The following is a 10,852-nucleotide window of genomic DNA, read 5'->3' on the forward strand; positions in this document are numbered from 1 at the left end:
TGTAAAAATATAAAAAACTATTCTAACGCAAAAACTTTACTTAGCAATACATAACACAGAAATTTAGGGCTTCTTGAGTAAAATTTGTTCGGTTCCATTAGCATTGATATAAGTGTTTCGTTTATATTATGGCAAATTAAACAATTAATTAATTATATTGGATAATACCTAAAATAGTTGCCTTTGTATACATTTTTGTATAAATATCATATTACGTGTAAGAATAAAGGTTTTTATGTAGTTTTTCCAATATAAGGTTCTCTTTTCGAAGCTGCATATTCGGTTCCATCAAATTGCCTTAAATGTATCTGTAACAATGAAATTTCTGTTACAGATGTTTATTATTTTTTTTTCTTCATAGTTTCTAAAAATTTTATTCAATGTTCAAGTGACAAGTGTTCATACTGCAACATCAACAACATACTGCGAATAAATTACATATTTATCATGAAATTATATATTCGTGTAGATACACGGCAAACTTGTAAATTAAAAAACTTTCTTCTTTTAAAAGTTTATTCTTACAGAACTTTTACGAATATAGAGAAGAAAAAGTTCAATTACCATATTAAATTAATATTGTCGTTTTAGCCAAATGTTGCGGTAATAGAATTAATTTTTTAACAGCAATAGAGTTGAAATTAGAATGTTACTTTAAGTAATGAGGTATCACGATTATTAAAACAACATATAAAGTTTCTAAAGTTTCTTTAATTCGGCTTTTAAATTATTTTAATGTTATATTTTGCCTTAAATTTAAGAGCCAAAACTTTTTGCATTAGTATCAATGCATCTTTGCATAAACATTATTTCTTTGTTTAGAATTCGTTTTATAATTAATATTATTCATTACCTGTAAGTGTAAATTCACTTCTGCAGATCTGCTTAAGTACGGAAAATTACCACCACTTTTTAGGTGAGCTAGTTTGGCATTGGGATAGCATTTATACATTTCTTCTCTCACATCATTTGATAAAGCATATTCATCGAACACATCCATTATTGTAATTGGCAAGTGACAAATTTTTTGAGGCTGAACGTAGCATCTTACACAATTTATTGTCAATCGAGATGCTAGTTCTGGTTGACTGAGGCTTTCCAACTGAAATGAATTCACTTTAGTATAATATTTGAATTGTCATTAACGCTTTTAGAATGTTACGTACTCTTTCGACCATAAAATCAATAGCATCGATCATTTCATTGTCAACCTTTTCTGTTTCGAAATTTCCCATCACCATTTTTTTTAAAACAAGCGATGGTAGTATCCAAAATCTGTAAAGTAATCGTTGTATTAGTTTCAATCGAAACTTTACATTCGCTAAAATAATTTTCGCTACTCTGAATGATTAAGCTAATTGAAATTACATACTCATTTTGTTTATCAAAAGTTCTATTTTATAAATACATTATCGAACGAATATAAAGTTATATATATATATATATATATATACATATTTTTTTTTTTTGGGCTGCTTTATATAATAAATCTGCAAAATAAATTTAGTATTCGGCATAAAATCATGGGCAAGTGAATCGACCCAAAAATCGTAGTCAAAGTCCTTTACATATAATTAAATAAGCATATCTAATGAAAATGTTAAAATCTAACGACACTCATGATTGATTTATAAATAAATTTTGTCAAAGATAATTTATATTTATGTCACATTGATTATATTCGCATAATTGATTTATCAATAAAACAACTATATACATAAATCTTTTAATAAGATCCTATTTAAGTTTAATTAGTTTTTATAAGTTGAAACATACACAACAGCAGAGTCATTATAGCTGAACACTGAGGTGTCGGTGAAAGTGTTACATAAAATTAGAGAAACTACTCTTGGACAGTGTGCGTTGACTTCAGCAAATTTTTGAGCAAGGAAACCACCTGTCAGTAGGCATTATAAATTAATTCAATTTATTCAATTTCTAGAGTTATTAATGTATGTCTAGAACATCTTATTACTCTTATGATTTGTTGTTTAATCTATGTCTACACACATTTTTTATATAACTGCTAATTGTAAGGTGAAAATTGTCAAATAACGTTAATTAATTTTATTGAGTAAATGTGAGATTTAGGGAGAACATCAACCTATGCGATGGTAGTAGTAAGACATTTTTATACAGTTTCAACACTTAGTTATGACCATAAATTTATCAATGAAGAAATAAATGTTTACAAACATAGATCAAACAGCGTTAAAAAGAAATTTTTTAATTTTACATTTTTATACAATTTTACATACAACATCTAATAATAATAATATTTAAATATCTATTGTAATTATCGTACCCAATGATGCACCAAATAAATGAACTCTATCCAACTCCATGTAATCTAACAACTTTTTAAATCCATCGCACCATTCTTTTACATTCCAGTAAACTGGTGGTTCAGCCTGAAAAGAGAATATTATTTAATCATAAATATTTTACACTAACGTGTAAAACTTGCTTCATTAAAAATAGTTATCATTCAATAAAAACATAAGTAAATCGTAATACTTACGGATATAATTCTGTAGCCTTTAGCAGATAGACTTAATATTTGTTTGAAGTAGATGTCAGCAGTTCCACTGACTGGAGCAAGACAAATAATTGGACATTTAATAGTCTTTGGACTTGAATCGTATACTTTCCATCCCTATTTAAGAAATTGGATTTATTAAACAATTCTTTGAATCGATTCGAATAGCCAATACTCTTTGCCTATACAAAATTTCATTTTCTTTTCTTAACTGAATCTACCTTTATTACGTTTATGTTGAATAACTATTTCAACGCTTGTTTTGTGCTCTTACAAAATATTTTAACAAATAAATCATTTAATTCTAATAACCAGTATACACATATAAATATTAAACATAAATATTAGATATTTGTTTTAGTTATAATATACTAATATTTCTATTTAGTTATAAAACTAGTTTATAGTCTAATATTATATGTAATATTATTAGAAAGACTATGATTTATGAAAAAAAAAAATTTTTTTAAAAAAATGAATTTGAAAAATAAATTAAGGTAGTAACATTTCAATTTAATTTATCATTTTTAAATTAATGTCTCAGTACGAAATTATAATTAAACATTAAATTCCATTATAGTTTTAAGTATAACGTTCAATATTAATAAAGGGACAATTTAACTGCAAAAAATTTTAATATATTACTCATGAATACAACTTGAAGATGCATTGAAAAATGTTTTTACCATTGCAAAGAAAAAGTTTATCATAATTATACAAGATTGCGAGGGTTAATTATGCTTAATCATCCCTTTATCTAAGAAGACAAATATAATAAAGCAAGACCAGGCTTATGTGATTAAGACAATACACGAACAAGCAACAGAGAAATAAATTTAGGAATTATCAGCCAATTTTGTGATATGGTCCCTACTAAATAATTCTCATATTCAAAAGCGCTTTTGTGCGAAAGCAAACAATACTTATTATTAACTAACCTTCATACCATCAGAGTCGACAACAATTTTTCGAAGAGGTACGGAGCTTCGAAAACTTTGGTACTCATGAGATCTTGACAATTCACTGGCGCACGACATATTTGTCCTCTTATTAGCTTTCGTCGTATGCTTTCCTTATCGCAAGCCGAGACGAAGGAAATATTACATTAGTATCCCTTCGTTAGGTTATGTTACGAACAAGTCTCGATCAAATATTGATAGTCTCTTAGAATTTTCAGTGAAAATCAGAAAATTTTGGAAATAAAGAAATCGGCGACTCGGCGTATGGCATTATCCTCGTAAATAGCAGAACGACCGCCAGCTTTCAAATTAAAATGATGTTGATACATAGTTACGTACCCGCGTCGATCGACTGGAAAATTATCTACTAATGTCGAGCATGTGGATAGCGCTAGTAAGCGATTTTCCCACCACCTTATTATAAATTTACAGGCTACTTGTGATTCACGCTGTCGTTTGGATTATTATAAATGAAAGAGCGATGTGGAGTAATTGGCTTATAATGGGAGAACATACTTTTTCATCGTACTCTGGTGTTTGCATTTCGTATCGGACCGCGTTCGCGTGTGCGTATGTTACTGTGCGTTGATAACGATTGTTTACGCATGCGCAATACACGATCAGCTCGTAAATAATGTGCGATAGTAGTTTTCATAAACAATAATGATAATAATAATTCAATAATATTTATCGCAGCGATATTTCCACCAATGTGTGGAAAAATGTAATATTCAATTTTATTTTAATACGAATGATAGAATAAATAATATTATCGAATTTTTAGCAATGCGACTTAAATGGGATGAAACGGGCTTATTAATTTATTGGTGGTATTATGTAACGATAAAGAGAAATTTGAAATTAAACTGCAATTTACACACATATGTTCTATGACAATACTTGAGTTTTATAGTAAAAGTCAGGAGAACAATGTAGCAAATGTTTAATAAAATTTATCTCATAATTGATTGTCCTTGCTCTCATCCTATTAAAAAAATTGCATTTTCAATATTGGCGTTAAAATATTTTTCTAATTTTTATCCGTAGGTTCGTTGGTTAAATAACAAATGCAAGTAGTGTCGTTGCTGATGGTAAATGTCGGTAATACGGCAGAGGGGTAAATAGCCAATAATAAAGAACTTATTTTGATCGACGCTCCGTAGATAATATTTTTCACGTCATTGGTCCTTCGTTTGAATTTAAATTATACTTGCATGTGTTTTCCTTGAAGTAATACTTCATTTATCGTTCGTTAAATATTCACACGATATTCGATGATAAAAGACATTGAACCTTAACCGAACGTTCACCCTTTATTCATTGTTATCATTTATTAAATATTTGTTTAAAGTGCCGTTCAATGTCAATAAAATACTTAATTTGTGTATCACGCGTTTACTCGTCCAAATCATTCGTTTATTCATTAATATTTCAAATATGTACTTTCAAATATGTAATCGTGGTAGTGGAGTTGTTTTTTATTCAAAATTTAATTTTAAAGATATATTCGTTTTTTAATAAGATTCAAAGAGAATGAAATTAAAAGCCTTCTACAAATATATATATATATATATATATATATATATATATATATATCGTGCATTATATTTTCAAACAATATTTACTATAATTAATTATATTGTAATTCAAGATAGCTTTTGTTAATGTACCCTTAAATACTTAAAACCTTTGAAATTATTAAAACAAGACATTTAAGGCACTGCTGTATTTCTTTAAAGACAAACAATCAATATGAAAATCTTTGTCTACCCGATACAATGATTATCCTCCATAAAATTTACAACATAAAATGGAAAATCAATTTAATAAATTGCGGCAATGGTGAAGAATATTCATTCGTCTTTTCTCAAACGCATTGCATTCCCAATAATACACGCGATCCGATCCTCGGCCCTCGTACGCTAAACTCCGTAACGGAAACCATTAGAACCCATCGATATTAAAAACGCCATTGATCCTCCAAAATACTCGCGGCGATTATTCCCAATAGCGGGTAATTAGCGCGCTAATATGCACCGGATAATGGCCCACGGAGGGACGACCGAGCGAGTCTTTGAAGTCGCGTTGGGGAACGTTGATTTACCCTTCGAGGAGAACCCCGAAAGAGGCTGCGAGCCGCTACCATCCCTTTGACGTCGTTTTTCACGCTACGGTGGTCCACCCGAAGGCGCTCCAAGGCGAATAATCGTTTGGGGCGCGGAGAGCAATCAGGAATGTTATGTTTTTTACACCGCTAAATCTTTAGATTTTCGTTTTTGGGAGGGACGGTGGTGGTGGAGGTGGGTGGCGTGGGGGGGGGGGCATTCTTTCTTTAGGCTTGCTTTCGTCGTTTACGAGTTGTTGTCCAGCGGCTAATATTACGGGTAAGCGAGGTCTTCCACCTGTTTTTTTTTTTTTAACAGTCGCGATTATAAAATAATATAGTTTCTTACGTTTAAAATTAAGCTCTGTTAATAATCTAGTGAGTTTCTCTCCACGACAATGATAAGGAATGATAATGAGCGGAATAAAGTTTGCTTGCAGTGTGTCTAGTAGTCGAATAAAGAAGCAGCTTATTGAATATTATTGAACTTACTCAATAACATTACGTGCAGTTTCTATTTATTGACTGTGAGATAATACATATAAAGCGATTGATATATAAATAATTCATATTAAGTAGTATCGAGTTTATGTATGCTATCTGAATTATGACGTACGCATATACGAAAGAGCAAAATTCTTACAATTACGAGATGGAATGTACGGTTGACTTTGTTATTGTGAAATGATTATGGTATTGAAAAATTGCGAATAATAATTATGTTAAACGTAATTGATTTTTGTAAATTATTTAAAACGATGTGGACGTAAGAGTAGAAAATCAAATTCGTACTTTAATAAAAACCCCATTGAATTTACAATAATTTATGAAATCTTGCATTATCGAATGTAAAATAAGAGCAAATGCAAAATCTTTTCAACGTATTATTTTAAAGTTTAGCTAATTAATAAAGTAGAAATTTATAAAGAAATTATTTTCTTATTTTGAATTAAAATATTGTACTGTTCTGTTTATAATGGCTATTTGGTAATTTAGTCATTATTTCATAATATGAAATTGAATATAAATAAAAAAATTTGATATCTGTAATTTATGAAGAAGTTAAATATGCTATGAGCAAACAAAAGCTCTGTCAGTAGTTATAATTAGTATATTTAGTAAAAGTGCGATGATGTAAACATTCGCTACAGAATGATAATCATGAAATTTCAAGGATTCGTGGATGTGCGATGTACTTATCGTTACTTAAAAGTATCTCATAAACGATCTTAATACAGATACTGGCCTTGTCTATACAAGCTATTGAAAGTTATAAATAATTAGACGTTTGAGTTATTTTTATCAGCGAATGAATGCGTTATCGACATAAAAATTACATTCGATGAAAATATTATTCACAATTCAAATATAGTTAATTATATCTTTTATTTTCTATTATTAGTATTATTTTTTTTTTTGTTTTTTTTTTTGTTTAAATAAGAACAGCATATTTTTTATTACCAAAAGTTGTAACTTCTATTGGAATTTCATGTAATTAATGCATATCGATTTATTAAATCGAATAAAGACTTTTCCAAACATCAATGCGTAAATTAATTCTGCCCATCGTTCCTTTAATTTCTCGATTTACAATCATTATTTTGTATATTAAATATTATTAGACGTATAACTAATAGAGGACAGAAATAAAGTAATTATTTTTAATTTATAAGGTTTATAATAGGTTTCTCGGAGGACTCTAGTAATTAAAGCAAATACTTTAAAAAGCTAATGGAAATTATTTATCGCTATTTCACGTTTTTATTTCAAGTAGCGACCTTATATTACTTTTTAAGCTTTTCATTGGCCAAATGAGTAAATATCTTGTAAAATTTATTATTTAATTAACAAATTGCATATCACTCTAGTGCGCTCGTTCAATTGACACTGGCAAATATCGGCATTGAACCGCTGTGTTTGGCTACTTTTATTTCTTGAAAAATTGTAGGTACGTTTAAAATTAGATTAACGAGACTAATTAGAAACAATAATCGTCATTGTCAAAATGGTGAAATTTCCTTTCATTCATTCGAATACCAAGCAAATTATCAATATTAAAATCCAATATCAATATTATTATTAGACTTTGTATTTGGAAATAAAAGTTTGATGTAAAAAAAAACTAAATAAATATAAATTCATCAAACTTTTTTTTTCCGTTCATTGTATACAAATTTGATTTTCTACATTTCGTGCACATGTCGCAGGTATTGTCAAACGCACCAACATTTACCGACGATATCCCAATGCGCAATTTCCGCTCCAGATTCACCTAAAGATTTCAAGATCTCAGCAAAACAGGGCAACGCGTACAAAATACTTTCTTAAATCTTCTTTCTTGTTTGAAAATTGAATAATTTTCGAGCAGGCTATTTCATAAGACCATAAGATTTCTGAATATAGCAAAAAACAAAAACAAAGAACAAAAACAAAAACAAAAAACACGCGACTTTTAAACAAATCCATATGAAAGATGGATTGATCGGATTTATTCAACAAAATGTAATTGCGGTCAGCTTACTTGGTCGAGGCCTAACAAATTTGCCTGATTTTCGTATTTTAGCATTCAAATCAATGGGCATTAAAATGGAAAATACGTTGGAAAGCAATTGAAAATTGCGGATGGTGAGTGGGGTGGCCAGCTGATTAGAAAGTCGAGTTGTGCCATGGTTAATATATTATCGTCGATGAAGTTAGGAAAAACGGTAGACTGTGCAGGTCGAAGAGTCTGGCCAGACGGAAAGAGCGAGCGTCGAGCCTTTGGCGAGGCCGAGGCCGAGGCGGGAGTATGACGCTGAACCTATTGATTTTTGGAGGAGCGGGAGGACGCTGAGGGGCCGGGGAGCCATAGCTGACCGTCGCCTCGTCCCTTCCTCCCAGCCCCAACCCCACCTCCTCTATCGCTCCGCCTCGTCGACCACTCGCACACGTGGATGAAGCGTAGTCTGGTATCGAGAGGATACCTCTCTGTTATCAAGCGTCTTTGTCTCTGCCAATCTCCGCGAGCTCGACTTTTCGATGCTTTCATCGTCATTGTGATTATTGAGCTTGCGAGACGCCATGCAAATCAGCGGAATCGTTCGTTTGTTCGTTTTCTCATCTTATTTTTCTGGATATTAATGCCAATTTGATGAACATGTTGACGCAGACTTTGATTATTGCTGTTTGACAATGTTACACCACTGCAAGACTTTATTGTTGTAACGAACTCAGGGACGTACGATATATTTCATATTTTAGCTTCAACCCCTTGCAGCTTAAGGAATAATATTGAATGTATGAATTAGACCTCATCAATGCGATGCCAAAAGGCCGCTTTACTTCACTTGGTCCATTAGCACGACGAGGCACGACGCGGCACGACGAATTTGTTGTAATAAACTATAAATAAAGCATTAAACTCGCAAAAAGGTATATTATATATATATATATATATATATATATATATTATATAAGGATGTAATTGATTAGCTTTAGTCGTTAAAAATTGACAATTTATACAAGAAGTCGATGTTGATGTCCGTGTCGTGGTAGGCGGGGGCATCGAGGCAACTACCTCATGTTATTTATAAAACGGGGCGGCAGCTTCGTTATTTCCTCACCAATCGCCAGTATATGCAAACAAACGCACGAAATGCCTTTTCGATATACTTTTCCATAATTATGTGTCAAAAAAAAAAAAAAAAAAAAAAAAAAAAAAAAAAAAGAGGAAGAAAAGTGACGAGCGATTTGTCGAAATCCCTCTTACGAGGCCAGTCACACTCGATAAAAGCATTCGATCTACGAGGGGTGCCTCGAGCTCCCAATGCACCGCACCCCTCGTCGGCTCGAGAATCCTGTGTAAAAACCGACGGTCGACGTGTAGTAGACCGACCGACGGCAGGGCATTTCAGCGATGCAAGAGTCCGCGGCCGGGTTAGTAAAACGGGAAAAGGTCGGCCTCGAGGGTGCCGCTCGTAAATCCAGCACCGCTCGCTTAGCGTTTATCGAGTGAGCGATGGTCGGCGGGTAGGGGTGTAGGGGGTAGGGGAGTCGGAGCTGTCCGGTGGTTAAGCACCAATTGAGGACTGCAAGGGGGACGTCTGTGTAAAAACGATGAATTAAGTAGGCCGCGGCCGCGTTGCCGGGACGACGTGAGTCGAGAGCTTGATTTGTCAAATGGGTTGGCGCCATCGCGCCACCCGCGAATTTTTTAATGAAACGCTCGAGGCGCTTCCGTAACGAGGTACTTGGGCTACGAATTAACGCCATTGTACGAGGTGATGCTCGGCATTGGCTCGAGAGACGTTCATTGTCGAGAGAGTCGAGTTTCGTTACGGCTTTTCGTGCACTTGCGAGTGCTAAATTTGAGCCGAGAGTATTAGTTTTAGTGCGTTTGCGAGGACGAGCGAGCTTGAAAGAGAGCGAATTTCATTTCCGGGATGTAAAATTGTTGCAGGCAATCTTTGATGTGGGCCACTTTCGATCGCTGGTCAAATTTCATTTTTTTTTTTTTTTTTTTTTTTGCAGGTAAATCGCAACGAAAGTTTACTTTGGATAAAAAGTGAGCATGGTCAAGTGAAAGTAGTTTTAAATATTACGTGTCTCAGTAGGTTGGAGTAGCTTAATCAAAGCAAACATTATGATACGATTATTTATTAGTAATGTATTCAATTTTTTACTTATTTACTTGCTAGCGTTTATTAGGACGAATGTTATGACAAATGTTAGATAAATCCGATTGATACGAATGAACTAAAATATTAAAGACTTACGTAGCTACTAATATCGATAATTCTAACGTTAATATTTAATGTGTTATATAGGCTTCGGACGAGCGAGACCGTTACGAAAGGTAAACGCATTTCTCTATTATGTTATGTAATCCAGGCGCGCATCAAACAATGAAATATTTCAGTTTTCCAGCTCTTTTGTGCCAATCGCTCGGATATTCCTAGCTCGTACCAAAAACTGATCGTGTTAGTAATTGCATTAATAATAACAACGATAGACGCTTTTAATAAAAATGAAAATGCATAAAGTACGTTTCGAACAAACGTCGACGATAATAAACGACAATAATCAATCGATCGATCGATAATTACGGGTAAGTTTGCATTTTCAATCGCGCTCCGGTCGCGACATTAAAGCTGTTGTTCAAAAGTTCTTCGAGTAACTCACCGATAATCACGGATTTATGCACTAGTGTGCAAACGCGCAATCAATCAGTCAGAGCTGCACTTGAGAGTCGGCAGTGGAGAAAATAAGAAC

The 10,852-nt window shown here is 32.6% G+C and overlaps 1 protein-coding gene across 2 annotated transcripts; it reads right to left on the reverse strand.

Moving 5' to 3' along the window:
* Positions 1-755: 755 nt before the first annotated feature.
* On the reverse strand, positions 756-3,932 carry LOC105359271 (maspardin). 2 transcript variants are annotated; one of them, XM_011495818.1, is made up of 6 exons: positions 3,486-3,932; positions 2,522-2,656; positions 2,306-2,411; positions 1,777-1,897; positions 1,167-1,275; positions 756-1,102 (listed from the first exon to the last, which is right to left on the reverse strand). In XM_011495818.1, exons 1-6 carry the CDS (start codon positions 3,543-3,545, stop codon positions 785-787), a joined length of 849 nt encoding a protein of 282 aa, XP_011494120.1. In that variant the 5' UTR covers positions 3,546-3,932; the 3' UTR covers positions 756-784. The 2 variants fall into 2 exon arrangements, with proteins under 2 accessions (XP_011494120.1, XP_011494119.1); XM_011495817.1 differs by having other exon boundaries at positions 3,478-3,932.
* Positions 3,933-10,852: the final 6,920 nt, after the last annotated feature.

Source organism: Ceratosolen solmsi, unplaced genomic scaffold (genome assembly GCF_000503995.2).
Source record: "Ceratosolen solmsi marchali unplaced genomic scaffold, CerSol_1.0 scaffold11, whole genome shotgun sequence".
NCBI lineage: Eukaryota > Metazoa > Arthropoda > Insecta > Hymenoptera > Agaonidae > Ceratosolen > Ceratosolen solmsi.

What these genes read in the sequence shown, in the direction of transcription:
- LOC105359271 (XM_011495817.1), bottom strand. Translation starts at nt 3,576, where the DNA reads ATGTCGTGCGCCAGTGAATTGTCAAGATCTCATGAGTACCAAAGTTTT. An exon ending in TCGACTCTGATGGTATGAAG is followed by an intron (nt 2,657 to 3,477) that starts GTTAGTTAATAA and finishes TTTCTTAAATAG; the next exon opens with GGATGGAAAGTATACGATTC. An exon ending in AAGGCTACAGAATTATATCC is followed by an intron (nt 2,412 to 2,521) that starts GTAAGTATTACG and finishes TTCTCTTTTCAG; the next exon opens with GCTGAACCACCAGTTTACTG.